The sequence below is a fragment of the Neomonachus schauinslandi genome, chromosome 1, assembly GCF_002201575.2.
Source record: "Neomonachus schauinslandi chromosome 1, ASM220157v2, whole genome shotgun sequence".
NCBI classification, from domain to species: domain Eukaryota; kingdom Metazoa; phylum Chordata; class Mammalia; order Carnivora; family Phocidae; genus Neomonachus; species Neomonachus schauinslandi.
Window position 1 is genome coordinate 72,611,598 of NC_058403.1, and position 18,029 is coordinate 72,629,626.

General features: G+C 41.3%; 1 protein-coding gene across 1 annotated transcript in view; it reads left to right on the forward strand.

Annotated features, from left to right (window-relative positions):
• ATP13A4 (ATPase 13A4) overlaps window positions 1-18,029 on the forward strand; it is a 130,645-nt gene that overhangs the window by 22,507 nt on the left and 90,109 nt on the right. Inside the window, exon 2 of the mRNA XM_021692496.1 lies at window positions 7,998-8,171. Within this exon, the coding sequence (XP_021548171.1) occupies window positions 7,998-8,171 (174 nt within the window). The remainder of the gene's footprint in view (window positions 1-7,997; window positions 8,172-18,029) is intronic.

Here is an 18,029-nt window from a genome sequence, read left to right on the forward strand (position 1 = left end):
CCTTCCCTCTTTCCTTCCTTCCTTCCCTCCTTCCTTCCTTCCTTCCTCCCTTCCCTCTTTCCCTTAGTACAGTCACTCACTGATTTAGTCATCCATTCAGCACATATTTGCTGAGTGCCTACTAAATGCAGATAATGTGCCAGGGGCTAGGTAAACATATTGGAGGAAACAAACTTGAAAGGATCCTGAACTGATAGAACTTAAAGTCTTGTGGGGGGTGGAAAAGAGGGAGTTAGAGCAGCAAGCAAAATATATTAAGTACAAATTGCGAAAATGCTAAAAAGGTATTATAAAGGGTGGGTGAGATCAGGGGCTTATATAGGAGATTAGCTAAGACCTCTCTGAGAAGGACAGACTTAAAGGAGGCTTCCACAGACGAGAGATAGCCAGCCGTGGGAAGACCCCGAGGCAGAAAAGGGCTCCGGGACTGTGGCTGGCGTGGCCAGGGCAGAATGAAGTGGTGCAAGAGCGGCTTAGTTTGGGGAGGGAGGCAGGTGCAGACCACTAGGGCAATTTGCTTTCTCTCTTAACACTTCAGTTTTCCTCATCTGCAAAATGAGCTGCTGCACCGACTACTGATCTTAGTGGGCACTTGTCGTGAAGTGTGAATCCTTTTTTACCATAGATCTCAGTATCAAAATTCTCTATGCCAAGGAGGACATCCTAGGCACTAGGACCTAAAGACTTGCTTAGGTTTGGTGGGGGAAACTCATTACCCACTCAGGTCTCTCAATCTCAGCTTTGTTTGGGGCCAGAGAAGTTTTTGTTGTGGAGGTTGAAGAGTAGCTGTCCTCTGCACTGTAAGATGTTTAACTGCGTTGAGGGATATTTAATAGCATTCCTAGCCTTGACCTAGAAGCTATGTCAGTATCACCTCTCACCTAGTTGAGAGGGACCAGAAATATCTCCAGCTATTGCCAAATGTCCCCTGGTGGCAGAGTCACTCCTGGTTGAGAACCACTGGCCTACAAGATGAGGCTGTAACTCTGATGAGTGGGCCCAGTATGAGATGAGAAATGAATCTGACATATGGCCTCAGTGTGGAGGGAAAGAGAAAGCATGGCAGGGACCATGAGAGATAGGGGACCACCTACTCATTTAAAGGGGGGCATCTCTTACTCTGATCAATTCTTTCTTCCTTTTCTCCTTCAGGTGCTCACAGTTAGATTGTCCATAATCCTTGGTTCCTGACACTCTCATTGCTTGTCAATGCTGCATTGCATTAATTCAGTTAGCTCTTTAATCAGTTCTTTATAATAACGTGATGACCCCACCACCCCCAGCAAAAGCTAGGACCTTGACAATAGTCTACATTTGACAGTGTGGTCCTGCCTTGCCTCAGTGGGGTAACCATTGTCCTATATTGTGCCTTCATCAATCCCTTGCCTTCATCAATCAATGCCTTCCTTTTGATGTAGTTTTCTTTTATTTAAGTCTATCCCAAAAGTACATTTTAAATTTTTGTTGTTTTTAACTTTGTAAAAATGTTTCCATGCTTATGTAATTGTCTGCACTGACTTTTTTTTAAATTAATTTATTTTTTTATTCTTATGTTAATCCCCATACATTACATCATTAGTTTTAGATGAAGTGTTCCATGATTCATTGTTTGTGCATAACACCCAGTGCTCCATGCAGAATGTGCCCTCCTCAATACCCACCACCAGGCTAACCCATCCTCCCACCCCCCTCCCCTCTAGAACCCTCAGTTTGTTTTTCAGAGTCCATTGTCTCTCATGGTTCGTCTACCCCTCCGATTTCCCCCGCTTCATTCTTCCCCTCCCGCTACCTTCTTCTTCTTCTTTTTTTTTTCCTTAACATATATTGCATTATTTGTTTCAGAGGTACAGATCTGAGATTCAACAGTCTTGCACAATTCACAGCGCTTACCAGAGCACATACCCTCCCCAGTGTCTATCACCCAGTCACCCCATCCCTCCCATCCCACCCCCCACTCCAGCAACCCTCAGTTTGTTTCCTGCAATTAAGAAGTCCTCATATCAGTGAGATCATATGATACATGTCTTTCTCTGTTTGACTTATTTCACTCAACATAATACCCTCCAGTTCCATCCACGTTGTTGCAAATGGCAAGATCTCATTCCTTTTGATGGCTGCATAATATTCCATTGTATATATATACCACATCTTCTTTATCCATTCATCTGTCGATGGACATCTTGGCTCTTTCCACAGTTTGGCTATTGTGGACATTGCTGCTATAAACATCGGGGTGCACGTACCCCTTCGGATCCCTACTTTTGTATCTTTGGGGTAAATACCCAGTAGTGTCTGCACTGACTTTTATCACTTACTAGTATGTTACTAAGAGTCATCCACATTGTGGAGTGTTGGCTGGAGCTGATTTGTCTGAAGTGCTGTGTAAGATCCCATTGTATGAATATACTGCAGGGCCTCCTCCTCTCTCTCAATGGATGGTGTTGGGATAATTCCTGGGTTATTTGGTGCTTTCCAGCTGATTGTTCTGGTACAAGAATATGGGTACAGAGCTGTCATGATTTCTGATTTATCTTAAAGAAAAGCTAGAAATCGGAATGTTTATGTGAAAGTAACTGGGGGACCAATATAAAGTTTTAAGAAATGCTTACCAGGCCAACAAGAAACCTGTCTGCAGGCCATTCTTCCTGAACCTCCAGTTTAAGATTTCTGTATTCGTTCATTCAGGTTGAGAATATCTCACTTTGATCTAGAAGTCAAATGAACTTAGGGGACCTTTGGGAAATCATCCTTCAGCATTAAAGTGTCGAGCAAGAAACTACTGAGGTGGTCCATATATACAATGGAATATTACTCAGCCATCAGAAAAGATGAATACCCAACTTTTACATCAACATGGATGGGCCTGGAGGAGATTATGCTAAGTGAAATAAGTCAAGCAGAGAAAGTCAATTATCATATGGTTTCACTTATTTGTGGAACATAAGGAATAGCATGGAGGACATTAGGAGAAGGAAAGGAAAAATGGGGAGGGGGAATTGGAGGGAGAGATGAACCATGAGAGACTATGGACCTGAGAAACAAACGGGGTTTTAGAGGGGAGGGGGGAGAGGGGGATGGGTTAGCCCGGTGATGGGTATTAAGGAGGGCACGTACTGCATGGAGCACTGGGTGTTATACGAAAACAATGGATCATGGATCACTACATCAAAAACTAATGATGCATTGTATGGTGACTAACATAACATAATAAAATTAAAAAAAAAAAAGAAACTACTGAGGTAGAAATTGGAGTAGGGTGTGTGGTGGGGATAAACAGTGATATAAATTGCATTCATTTAGTACAATTTAGTACAGTGAAACATTCTCTTCAGACCCAAAATTTGGAAATAAGGGAAAAAAGATTATCATAAAGGAGATAAACTTTTAAAAAACAAATCACTTAAACTTTCAAATATTTAATGGAGCCAGTAAAGAAATGCAAAATTGTCTTAAAGAGAATAAACGGCTTCCAGGCTAATGGGATTTGACTGTAATTTGATTGAATGAATTACAATGTTTATTTATATATTTATTTATTTTTATTTATTTGACAGAGAGAGACACAACGAGAGAGGGAACACAAGCAGGGGGAGTGGGAGAGGGAGAAGCAGGCTTCCCACGGAGCAGGGAGCCCAATGTGGGTCTCGATCCCAGGATCCTGGGACCATGACCTGAGCCGAAGGCAGACGCCCAATGACTGAGCCATCCAGGCACCCGAATTACAATGTTTAAAGAAGCCATGTCAGTCAGGGTAGGATATGGTCAGAGAAGAGTCCAGAGCCCATTTTAAGTACTATGCTTGCATACAGCTCCACTGGCAGGACAGCCACCCCCAGAGACAGTGCTGTTGGGAAGAGAACAAACTCTTAATACCTACCCATGTATTCATCTGGTCTTGTGATGGTTACATACATCTCACTCTCTCATTCCAACCAGTCTCTTGGACCTGGTGAGCTTGAATCTTCTCTCTGAGAAGAGTTCTGCCAGCAGGCTCTGGGACTAGAAGGCTGAGAGCCACTTTCAGGATTTGGTGAGCCCCTAGATGATGACATTACCCTTAAAGCTTCCTGGAGTCAGCCAATGTCCTGCTCTCATCACTCTCCTGTGCATTTCCAGAAGCATTGTCTTCATACCTCTACGCTCATTAAATGCTCACCTAATGTCAGGCCCTAAGTTCAGGTACAGAGTGTAAACTCTGGAAAGATCAGCCTTGATTCAGCCTTATGAACCTTCTAGGGAAGGGTCTTACTTAGACTGTGGGAACTCCCTAATCTCTATGGAGAAGTCTATTTGTAAGCATCTGTGTGTATTTTTTTTCTGGCGATAGGGTCTACAGACTTAAGGGGGTCTGTTGGTTGAGGTAGTTGAAACCACTGCTTTGGATCACATAAGTTTGACTTCTTGAATGTAGGGGCTCTGCAGAGGAGAAGACCTGGACACCCGGCAGCCAAAGATTAAGCCCTTAGGAATGCAAAGGACCTAGATCTCCAGGGAGAGGGAACAGAAGAATCTATGGGTAGCAGGGGAGATAAAGAAAGGGACAGTGTGCTATTTCATAATGCATGTAGACTGCCATGAGTGTGATATTCTTTTGACATTTTCTCTTTCTCTCTCTCTCTCTTTTTTTTTTTTTTGGCCAATAGATTCCTTTTTGTGGGAGGTAAGGGTAGGTGGAGTGCAGAGTAGCAAGATGGCTCCCTCAAGCATTTTCAGGGATGAGGGAGGCACTCCATAATGTAGGAGGTAAACTGCTACAGGGTCATTACAAACAGCACCATGCTAATTTTTGCAATTTTAAATCCAATATCTATTAATAGTCCCTGCAAAGCAATTTACTTCGAGTCAGTACAATTCAACTCACTTCAATAAGCAGTAATTGAACACTCCTTGTCCACATTATTCCAGCCTTTCTACCAAAAGTTTGGTAATGGATTATTGGTCATGAACTACTAACTGATATAGTGTCCACAGAACTGAGAGCAGGCAAGCTTTGAAAGCAACACTCTGGTGTAACTAGGGGATATTCACCTGGCCTGCTGTACCAGTGTTTTTATTAGTAGCACCCAATTCAGATGACAATTTATATAGTCATTCCTCTATATAATCCTTTTATTGCTCTAACCTTGTTTATTCTTATCTGTTTGTGTGTCTCCCTTTCCATTAAACTAATGAGCTCCTTGAGGCTAGAGGCATTGTCTCCTTCATCTCTGTGTCTAGCACATGTCTGCTCTTTGGTGGACACTTAAAAATTGTTTGTTAAATTGAGCTGAAATCTAAGGCAGAATGAAGAAGAGCCTTAGAGTGGAAATGACCAGCTCACATTATTCACCCTGTGCTGCAGAGGTCTAGACCGGAGGTCTAGTTTTGAGTTACTGATGAGCCTTATGCTTTGAGAAACTTATTTAATCTCTTTCAACTAAATGGGAGAGTAGATGAAAAGTCCTTGGTGAAGGACTTTGAAGTGCTCAATAAATGTTAGCTGCTATCATTGTTACCAATAATAGTTGCTAATCATATCTATTGTATATAATAACTTTAAACTTCAGTTTTCTTAGCTGGAAATTCAAGATAGTAATTCCTGCTTACATTATTTTGATAATGAACATGAAGACAATTTGGAAACTATAGAGGGCTCTCATTGCATAGCCCATAAAAGAATGCATGGTAACAGGGAGATTTGTGCTTCTAGAATTGGCGTAACTCAGACATATTGCATGGGGGGCTCAATTGATGGACAATATAAATAAACTTTTAAATATAACATTCAAAAAATATGATATAATGTCTAGGTTGTCAGGTAGGAGTTGACCTGTTTCAAAATGTAGAAACATTAAAAAGCACATGGGGGGCGCCTGGGTGGCTCAGTTGGTTAAGCGACTGCCTTTGGCTCAGGTCATGATCCCAGGGTCCTAGGATCGAGTCCCACATCGGGCTCCCGGCTCAGTGGGAAGCCTGCTTCTCCCTTTCCCACTCCCCCTGCTTGTGTTCCTGCTCTCGCTGTCTCTGTCTCTGTCAAATAAATAAATAAAATCTTAAAAAAAAAAAAAAGCACATGGGAAAAGATGATGGGGCTAGACTCAGGACAGGTATGGGATTTAGGATTGGGATCCTGCTCAATGTGAGGTCAATAAAGCATTGCTTCAGGAATGATGAGTAGGCAGAACCATTCCTGGCTTGGCAGCTGGAGAGCAAGAGCTAGAGTTTGGAACAAAAGAGGGTTCATGGCAAGATAGACATTCTAGTTTGCAAAATCAGCCAAGAGCTTATGTTTCTGAGTTAATGTGAACATTTTATCCAAGGCATGGCAAATGTGGACAATACCTAAGGCAGACAGTCAGCACCTGCATGCACTGCTAATATGAGGAAGGCCCCCAAAAATTACACATGAAAACAGCCTTTAGCCAAGGATCACAGAAACCCCTCTGATAATGTAATCTTTATCAGGTGAGACAGAGAAGGTGGCTGATTTAAAGTTACATGTTCCAGCTCCCTTGTTATCCTAACAGGCAATCCTAGCAGGAGCAGAACTATTGACACTAGGAATTCTTAGATCTAAATGCCAATAAACTGAGGGGTAGAATTTCAGGTCTACTTCCGGGGAAATGGCTAGATGATAGTAGAAGTAGCAGTGCCAGCAGCATGAGCAGCAGCGGCAACAAACGCATGCGTAGCACTTACACATAGTAACTCCTTTAATCTTTACCATAACCCTGTGAAGTGGGTCCTATCACCACCCCATCTTATGGATGAGAAATTGAAGAATAAAGAGGCTAAATAACTTGCTTAGGGTCACACCCAGGAAGTGGCAGAGTTAGGCTTTCAATCCAATGTGTCTTGGTCCAGAGAATGTGCTTTTAACCAAGATACTCGACTTCTCAGTTTTGGCTATGAGAATCAGTAGAATGTATACTTTTTTTTTTTTAAACTTTTTTTTTTTATTTGAGAGAGAGAGAATGAGAGACAGAGCGCATGAGAGGGAGGAGGGTCAGAGGGAGAAGCAGACTCCCTGCCAAGCAGGGAGCCCAATGCGGGACTCGATCCCGGGACTCCGGGATCATGACCTGAGCCGAAGGCAGTCGCTTAACCAACTGAGCCACCCAGGCGCCCAGAACGTATACTTTTGACTTTGTGTGATGTAACTGTGGAACTGAGGCCATAAACTTAAGGGCTGGTTTTCCATTCTGTCTCAGGCTATACTTGGAAGGAAGAAGGTTGTCTGGATTATAAATATATTAGAAGACTCTTATCTTGCTCATATTTGTATCATCCAGGGTCTCAAATCCCCTCCCAGCTCATAGCAAGGGTTCAATAACCCAAATAGTTTCTAAGGGTTTTCCCCCATGGTGTAAAATTCTTTTTGCAACTGAACAAAGGTAGAGGGTGGGAATGCACAACTCCAGCCCAAACCCCCGACGCAGGTTCGCAGTGAGTTGTTCGTCCTCTTGTGGGTCAAACACTTTCATCACATCCAGACTCCACACTCAGGGCCTGGTTCTGTCCTGCCCATGTCCCAGCCAGGGGAATCATTGGTTGTTGCTGTCATCTGTTCCTCCCGTCACATATCTCATGGTCATGTCTGTGAAGGCTGTGGATCAAACCTGGGTTTGAATCTTGGAAGCAGAACTTCCTAGCTCTGTGGCCTTGGCCAGGTCTTTCCATTCAGGCTTTCTGAGCTCAGCCTTATCATTTATGAATGAGGGTAATATTATCCTATTCAAGGAATGCTCAAGAGACTTAAGATAACGTATCACCTAGCACAGTGTTTGGCACAGGATAGCCAGGTGCTCGAATTATAGAAACTGAGTTTCCCAGTTTGATTGTGACTTCCTGGAGGCCTGGGATCATGTGGTATTTTGTTAGGGATTCTTCTCCACTTTCTCAATCTCTCCTCGACTTCTTCACTCTCCGCCCCCAGTTTTATCACCAAAATCCCAACTGGTTCATTTGCTATTTACTGTGCTTAACCAATATTTGGGGTCATTTTGGTTCTTCCCCAGGAGATATTTGGCTACCGGACTCAAGGCTGCCGGAAAACCCTCTGTCTTGCTGGATCCATCTTCTCATTTGGGATTCTCCCCTTGGTGTTTTACTGGAGACCCGCTTGGCATGTGTGGGCAAATTGTGTCCCATGTTCCTTGCAAGAGGCAGACGTCGTGTTGCTGAGGACAACAGTAAGTGTGCATCTGGCTTTGTACCTGGTGGCCCTTTCTCCTGGACAGCTCATTACAGGATGGCTGTGGAAGATGTGCACATGGAAAATTCCATCACAGCCTTGCATTTATTTACCAAGAACTCAATAATTTGTGTATGATGGGATTTCATTAAGAAAACCTACTTCACAGGGTATTCCTTTTAAACTTGTGAGTCTTATGAATATTAGAGCCTGAATAACCATCTGAATAGCTAAAAGTAAAGGGTAATGTGAAGTAGTTAAGTCAGGCAACAAGATAAAAAATTCACATGGATGCTTCTCCTATGTCCTGATGTATCATACCTATCCTAGTCCCTTTGGAGCAACTTTGCAGGAAGGGATGGGGAGTGGTGGGGAGGAGATGGGGAGCACCCCTCTGAAGAGGATGCTGTCTTCTGTTGATTTGAAAGAGCCACAATCTTTGAGGGAGTGTGTTGCATCCTGCAGATATGCTAGGGTAAAAAAAAAAAAATGCAGCCGTCTTGTTCTGAGCTCATTTTCTCTCTCTGCTAATACAAGGTCCTGGTGTTAGGCGAGTTTCCCTGAATTTGCTCAGCTATTACTTCCTCCTAACATTCATTACACTTAGGCAACGTATGTTGTTCCTGTTTCTGCTGGAATGTCAGCTCCACAACGGAAGGGATTATTTCTAATTTGCTAATTGCTGCATCCCTAGTTCCTGTATGTGGTGGGGATTCCATAAATATGTGGTGGCTGATAGGCTGAAGTGGCTATTCCTATTGATGGGAGTCAAAGTAGAGTCTCACAGAATGACCCATCTCTGGCTGACTTTTCGTGAGCGTTTCTCACAACGCATCAGCCCAAATGACCCAGAATGACAACCAAACTATTGATAAATGAACCTCTGCTGGGCTATTAGCTTCTTTCTATATATAGCAGTCTCTCTAGATAAACACACTATTTAATGCAGCAAGAGGGGAGGATAGCAACAAGTATTATAACTATGATACAGGAGGCACCTCCTCGCAAGTTCTATTATTGTTCTCAGGGGGCAATGCTCTTGCTGCTGCAGAAACAACCTCAGGAACAGAAAAGCTTTCTGCCTTTCAGAGTGTACCACCACACTCTTTGGATCTGAGAATGGCTGGCTGGCCAAGCTGTACTGTCTGAGATTGCTGGCAGCGTCAAGGCACAAATAGGAACAGGAGGAAATGAACAAGAAAATGGCAAGGGAAGGGAGGAAAATGAGAGAACTGGAGGGGGAGGTGTGTAAAGGGAAAATGAAGAGGGACAAAAGAGAAAGAAACATCCAGTAAGAGAAATAAACAAATTGTCAACCAACAGGGAATGAATGTACAGTTTGGGATACGGGATTCAAGAGGTCCTGGCACTCTAGATGTGTTACACTCACTCAGGAGTGTTACTTAACCTTTCAGGACCTCAAAATCTCCACTTGGGAAATAGGCCTAGGAAACGTACTTGTTCTTGCTTGCATTGGTGTGAGGATGAAGTGAGGTTATGTATGTAAAAGCCCTTTGCAAACTGTAAAATATGTGATCAAAGACCATTTTAATTGTGACTGAGTGTGAACGTATTCTTGCTGTAGCAGCTCCGAGAGCTTGCTGTACAAAAGATCCTGCTATAGACTAGGTGCACCACATATAACGGTCTGCTTGTCTGGATGTTGTGTCCTTCCCTTTTTAGCCAGGAGCATTCCCTTCCAGGATGGGGGACATGGGAAAGAGGTCTAGTGCCTGCGAATCCCCAAAACTCATCCATGCTCAATAAGGTCACCTCTCCTGGTTGCAACTGTAGTCAACTTTGTAGTCAACTTTGCAACTGGATACATATTGGAAAAATTTTAAAAAGCACTGGTGCCTTAGGGTGCTGTGATCCATCCTCCTCCTCTTTCTTTGTCTCTTTCAAAGCCTTTTAAGCCCTTCTCCCATTTCACTGCCCTCCACGACTAACCAGAGCAGTCTAAACCAGCTTCAATCTTGCCTTTTTCATCTTGATTTCAACTTTAATTTTTAATTACCTCCTCTTATGTGTCATTTTAAATGGGTTTGCTATGCCAGAGACTTTCCAAATAAATGAGGTTCTAAATTAGTCTTTATGTAATTAGACAAGAACTCAATTATATCAAACATTCTTACTATCTGAGCCTTAGATAAAAATGTGCTTTGGGCCCCAATAGTTTAAGTCTGTGGCTAGGTTATTTGCATTAAATGACACCTTAAAATTTTTTTATTTGAATTATATTATGACAGCTGGGCTATAAAGACTTCCCATTAAAGAGAGCTAAAAAGACTCCTACCTGAAAATGTGTTATATGTCTATTTTTCATGTTATTAAAAAAATCAGTACTTGGTATTTATCATCAATCTCACACTGGTAAGATTACAGATCATTATCACAGATACTGATTAGGTAGTCGTTTCTTAACATTAAAAAAAAGGGGAGGCCATGATGTAACTGACTAAAAAGTCTTTAGCACTCAGTTTATTTTCAGTTCCCCATCTCTTATTAAGCCCCTCTAACAGGGAGATTTTTCCAAAATATAAGAGTAATTACACTTTTATTTTATAATTTTAAAAATGGCATTTTATTCATTATTCATCTACTTCTGGATTTTAACTGATAACTGTAGGGTTGCCACATTTCTATGCAAATAGTATGATTTACATTCATTGGTGTTTTGAATTAAGATGCTCCTGATGATTTCCATAGTTTTCATCTTTATTATAATTACAGATGCATTTTTTTCCTTCCCTGTCATATGTCACATGTTGTCAAAGATCCATGATGTGCAGAGGAGAATGTGATGAGTGGTTACTAGGCTGAGTCAGGGTGTTTCATTTCAGTGTTTTAATGGGGAGCATTTCCCTTCTGTTTCATCTAAAGATGTCAGTGCTAGGGGCTTTAGTTAGGAAACTCAGAAATTCTGCAAATCAGCCATGCAAACGGCATCCAAAGTCCACCAGCTCCCCAGGATGCTCTTCAGCCACCAGTGTTTGTATTCACATATTCTGGATCCCTGACTCATCTCTCCCTCTTTCTCTTAGCCTGGCCTTTCCAAGTCCAGTTGCCTCACATCAACACCATTTCGTAAGGGAGCCAGATACTTTTTGTCTATGCTTTTACTCGTAACATTTCTTCTGCTCTTCTCTATCCTCTTCATTCATTCAGTTATTTATTCATTCACTAAATACTTCCTGAGCACCAGTCATGTACCAGACATTGTTATAGGTACTGGGAATACGGCTATGACCAAAACAGATAGAAATCCCTGTCCAGTAGAGTGACATTCTGGTGAGGACTCAACTCATACATGCACACACTCACACACACATTTTCTATAGAGTGAATATAGAAAGTAGGTGTTCTACCTCTATTTATGAAAACCTACTCATCCCTTAGCCATCTACCTCCTTCTCCATTGCTGATCCATTCTCTGCCTCAATTGTGGGGGGAATTAATTACCTTTCCTTCATTCTCTTTCACCTCTGACTGCTATAATGCTTTTTGCAATCTGCCTTGTATTAAAATACTATTCATTTCACATTTTATAAAACAGCATCTCATTGACTATTTCAGATAATTCCCATAACATTCCTGGAAAGTGGGCATTATCATCTGTCTCTATTTTACAGATGAGGATACAGATAACACCTTTGCAGTCTGGTAAACCTAGTAAATATCACCCAGGCTTTCCCCCTCCCTAGCCCTCTCTCCCTCTTTCCCTCCTTCATAAATTTGATGAGCACAGGTTGTATGCCAGCCACAGTGGTAGCTCATGAGCAGGGAGTGGGGCATAACAATTAGTCAAATCAAGGTTCTTGACCTCATGAAGTTCATTAGATCACTACACAAATAACTGTCAACATCCAGTTGTTTTAAGTGCTGCTTAGCAAAGGTTCATGGTTATGGTAGGATTATAAGATAGGGCTTTGACCAAGTCAAGAAAGCCTTTCCAAGCTCCAAAGGATGATGAGTCAAAAGGTGATGGTGGCTGGTGGGGAGGGGCACATGGGAAATAACCCAGGAAAAGGGAATAGTGTAGACAAATAGCCCAGGAAAAGGGAATAGTGTAGACTTGCACCTGCCTTCTGACCCTCTAAATCCAGAGTCTTTTCCCACTATGCTACAATTTATAGTTTTTTTAAAATAGTTTATAGTTTTTTTATAGTTTTTTCTTTTATTAGATTATAGGCTTTTTGAAAACAGTAACTATGACTTACTTTTCACTCTCCACATCACCTACTACATGGCCACAGCAGGTGTTCGATATTTATTTTATTCAATTAAATAAATTGAATTTAATCTGTAATAAATGGTCTTATGGTTTTTACCAGCACTTTCTTTTTTTAAATTTATTTTTTATTTTATTATGTTATGTTAATCACCATACATTACGTCATTAGTTTTTGATGTAGTGTTCCATGATTCATTGTTTGCATATAACACCCAGTGCTCCATTCAGTACGTGCTCTCTTTAATACCCATCACCAGGCTAACCCATCCCCCCCACCCCCTCCCCTCTAGAACCCTCAGTTTGTTTCTCAGTGTCCATAGTCTCTCATTTACCAGCACTTTCTTACAAAGATGCTAAAGTTAAAGGTCATGGTTGAGAAAGTCAGAGAAGATAGTATTATATTTCTTTTAGGTACACGTTTCCTCTTCTGACTCACATTCCCCTACCCCCTATTTCAATGTGGTTTTTCCTTAGACCTCCAGTCAGAGAGCCCTGAGATTCTGTGTGTTCTCCTATCAGAAATGATTCTGTTAAGACAAATCGTTTTTAAGCCATTATCTTAGGGCTATTTATTTATTTACTTACTTATTTTTTTAGTGTACACTTTAATCCCCATAACCTATTTTACCCATCCCCCTCCCACCTCCTCTCCAGTAACCATCAGTTTGTTGTCTCCAGGTAAGCTTGTTCCTGGTTTGTCTCTTTCTCGCTCTCTTTTGTCTTCCTTTGCTTGTTTGTTTTGTTCCTTAAATTCCACATATGAGTGAAATCATATGGTATTTGTCTTTCTTTGACTGACTTATTTCACTTAGCTTTATACTCTCTGGCTCCATCCATGGCTTGCAAATGGCAAGATTTCATTCTTTTTTATGGCTGAATAATAATCGTGTGTGTGTGTGTGTGTGTGTGTATCACATCTTCTTTATCCATTCATCTATCGATGGACACTTGGGCTGTTCCCATAATTTGGCTATTGTAAATAATGCTGCAATAAACCTAAGAGTGCATATATCCTTTCAAATTAGCGTTTTTGTATTTTTTGGGTCAATACCCAGTAGTGCAATTACTGGATTGTAGAGTAGTTTTATTTTTATATTTTTAAGGAACCTCCATACTGTTTTCCACAGTGGCCGCACCAGTTTGCATTCCCACCAACAGTGTGTGAGGGTTCCTTTTTCTCTACATCCTCACCATTTGTTTCTTGTATTTTTTATTTTAGCCATTCTGACCAGTGTGAGGTGATATCTCATTGTAGTTTCGATCTGCCTTTCCCTGATGATGAGTGATATTGAACATCTTTTCATGTGTCTGTTGGCCATGTATATGTCCTTTTTGGAGAAATGTCTGTTCATGTCTTCTGCCCATTTTTTAATTGAATTATTTGTTTTTTGGGTCTTGAGTTGTACCAGTTCTTTATATATTTTGGATACTAAGCCTTTATCAGATATGTCATTAGCAAATATCTTTTCCCACTCACTAGGTTGCCTTTCAGTTTTGTTGATTGTTTCCTTCACTGTGCAGAAGCTTTTTATTTTGATATAGTCCTAATAGTTCATGCTTGTTCTTATTTCTCTTGTCTCAGGAGACATATCTAGTAAAAATGTTGCTATGGCTGATGTCAGAGAAATTGCTGCCTATGCTCTCTTCTAGGATTTTTTAAAAAAGATTTTATTTATTTATTTGTCAGAGAGAGAGAGAGCACAAGCAGGGGGAGCAGCAGGCAGAGGGAGAAGCAGGTTTCTTGCTGAGCAAGGAGCCCGATGCAGGACTCGATCCCAGGACCCTGGGATCATGACCAGAGCTGAAGGCATACGGTTAACCGACTGAGCCACCCAGGCGTCCCTCTTCTAGGATTTTTATGGTTTTAGGTCCTACATTTAGGCCATTGATCCATTTTGAATTTATTTTTGTGTTTGGTGTGAGAAAGTGGTCCAGTTTCATTCTTTTGCATGTAGCTGTCCATTTTCTTAACACCATTTGTTGAAGAGACTGTCTTTTTCTCGTTGTATATTCTTTCCTCCTTTGTCGAAGATTAATTGACCATATAATTGTGGGTTTATTTTTGAGTTTTCTATTCTGTTCCATTGATCTATGTGTTTATTTTTGTGCCAGTACCATGCTGTTGTGATTACTAACACAGGGCCATTTGTATTGTGATTTACAGTTTGTGGGGTATTTGCATATATGTTGCCTCATTTGGTCTTTTCTGGTAGAGATTATTTTTTCCCTGTCTTACAGATGGACCCATAGAGAAGTTTAAAGAAGAGTTCAGGGTCCCATAACTGTAAGCAGTGAAAGAAAAACTTCTATTGAGAGCTGAACTGGAGTTGGAACTCGAGATCTTATTATCCCTTGGTCAGTGAGCAGGCTCCACAGAGGCAATAATGTAAAATGGTGGAAGAGTAGAGTCTGAAGCCTGACTGCCTGGGTTTCATTCCCAGTGTTGCTTTTGACCTACTTTGAGCAATGTATTAGCTTAGGCTGCCATAATAGCATACCACAGACTGGGTGCTTTAAAAAATAGAAAGTTCAAGATCAAGGTGTTGACAGGATTAGTTTCTGGTGAGACCTTTCTTCCTGGCTTGCAAATGGCCAGCTACCTTCTCTCGGTGTTCTCACGTGGTACAGGGAGAGGTCTAGTTCTTCCTCTTCTTATAAGGGCACCAGTCCTACCGGATTAGGACCTCACTCTTAAGCTCTCACTTAATCTTAATTATTTCCTGAAGGCCCTATCTCCAAATGCACTCACACTGGGGGGTAGGGCTTCAACATATGGAATCAATTCATAACAGGCAAGTTACTTACCAGCCCCCTTACTCGGCCTCCACTTCCTCTTCTTGTGTTAAGTGGGGCTAACAATAGCAACTGCCACATTTTCATGAGAAATAAATGAGATGGTACATGTAATGTGCTTTGATGAAATCCGTGCCTGGCATGTAGTCATTCCATGGGCCTTGGTTACTACAGACTTTGTAAAACCAATTTTGACTTTTATTTGTTACTTCTTACTATGCACTGCATCTCCAGATATTTCAGACAATGAGTCAGGTAACTTACTACCCATTCTTCCCTCAGAAAATGATCATGAAAACAAACAAAGTACTTAATCTCTCCAAACGTATATGCTGAATTGTTCAGGATTACCTTTTTTTTTTTTTCATACAAACATAGATATAGCCTTTGCTTTGTCATATAACTTCCCTGCTTTGTTTACTCCCCATAGCACCCCATCCCCCTTTTTTGGTCAACATGTCCCAAGAGTACTGAGACAATAATTAGTGTGAGATTTCTTCAATGCACAGAACTTTCTTTCTCTATTTTAGAACTAAATCCTATATTCTAGCCAATATCAACTTTTTCCAGCTAAGGAACTTTGGGAATATGAGGTCAAGCTATTAAGAGTATCAGTGGGTATGACCAAGGAGGAAAGGAAAGAAAAAAAAAGTGATAATTAAATATAGAAAGAGTAGTATTTTGCCAAAGTCATGGGTCTGTAAAGGCAGCATAGTGTGTTAGAAAGAACCTGAAAAATGTAAGTTATTATTACTTTATCCATAATCCTCTAAGTACTTCATTTTAGTTAGAGTTTATGCTTTTAGCATTGCGATGTATCGATGTTCAAGTGAAAAGTATTGACATTCTGATATCTCTTTGGACCTTTGCAATGGGTTACTTTTCTTCTTTTTTAAATTTTTAAATTTTTAATTTTTTAAAAAGATTTTATTTATTTATCTGAGAGAGAGAGAGCACGAGCAAGAGAAGAGGCAGAAGGAGAAGCAGGCTTCCCGCTGAGCAGGGAGCCCAATGTGGGGTTCCATCCCAGGACCCTGGGATCATGACCTAAGCCAAAGGCAGATGCTTAACTGACTGAGCCATCCAGGCACCATGGGTTACTTTTCTTCTTTTTTTAAATTTTTTATTGTTATGTTAATCCCCATACATTACATCATTAGTTTTAGATATAGTGTTCCATGAATCATTGTGCATAACACCCAGTGCTCCATGCAGAACGTGCACTCCTCAATACCCATCACCAGGCTAACCCATCCTCCCACCTCCCTCCCCTCTAGAACCCTCAGTTTGTTTCTCAGAGTCCATCGTCTCTCATGGTTCGTCTACCCCTCCGATTTCCCCCACTTCATTCTTCCCCTCCTGCTATCTTCTTTTTTTTTTTTTCTTAACATATATTGCATTATTTGTTTCAGAGGTACAGATCTGAGATTCAACAGTCTCACACAATTCACAGCGCTTACCAGAGCACATACCCTCCCCAGTGTCTATCACCCAGCCACCCCATTCCTCCCACCCCCCACCACTCCAGTAACCCTCAGTTTGTTTCCTTAGATTAAGAATTCCTCATATCAGTGAGGTCATATGATACATGTCTTTCTCTGTTTGACTTATTTCGCTCAGCATAATACCTTCCAGTTCCATCCATGTTGTTGCAAATGGCAAGATTTCATTCCTTTTGATGGCTGCATAATATTCCATTGTATATATATACCACTTCTTCTTTATCCATTCATCTGTCGATGGACATCTTGGCTCTTTCCACAGTTTGGCTATTGTGGACATTGCTGCTATAAACATCGGGGTGCACGTAACCTTTCGGATCCCTACTTTTGTATCTTTGGGGTAAATACCCAGTAGTGCAATTGCTGGGTCATATGGTAGCTCTATTTTCAACTTATTGAGGAACCTCCATACTGTTTTCCAGAGTGGCTGCACCAGCTTGCATTCCCACCAACAGTGTAGGAGGGTTCCCCTTTCTCCGCATCCCCGCCAACAGCTGTCGTTTCCTGACTTGTTAATTTTAGCCATTCTGACTGGTGTGAGGTGGTATCTCATTGAGGTTTTGATTTGGATTTCCCTGATGCCGAGCGATATTGAGCACTTTTTCATGTGTCTGTTGGCCATTTGGATGTCTTCTTTGGAAAAATGTCTGTTCATGTCTTCTGCCCATTTCATGATTGGATTCTTTGTTCTTTGGGTGTTGAGTTTGATAAGTTCTTTATACATTTTGGATACTAGCCCTTTATCTGATATGTCATTTGCAAATATCTTCTCCCATTCTGTCGGTTGTCTTTTGGTTTTGTTGACTGTTTCTTTTGCTGTGCAAAAACTTTTTATCGTGATGAAGTCCCAATAGTTCATTTTTGCCCTTGCTTCCCTTGCCTTTGGCGATGTTTTTAGGAAGCTGTTGCTGTGGCTGAGGTCAAAGAGGTTGCTGCCTGTGTTCTCCTTTAGGATTTTGATGGACTCCTGTCTCACATTGAGGTCTTTCAACCATTTGGAGTCTATTTTTGTGTGTGGTGTAAGGAAATGGTCCAGTTTCCTTCTTCTGCATGTGGCTATCCAATTTTCCCAACACCATTTGTTGAAGAGACTGTCTTTTTTCCATTGGACATTCTTTCCTGCTTTGTCAAAGATGAGTTGACCATAGAGTTGAGGGTCCATGTCTGGGCTCTCTATTCTGTTCCATTGATCTATGTGTCGGTTTTCATGCCAGGACCATACTGTCTTGATGATGACAGCTTTGTAATGGAGCTGGAAGTCCGGAATTGTGATGCCACCAGCTTTGCTTTTCTTTTTCAACATTCCTCTGGCTATGCGGGGTCTTTT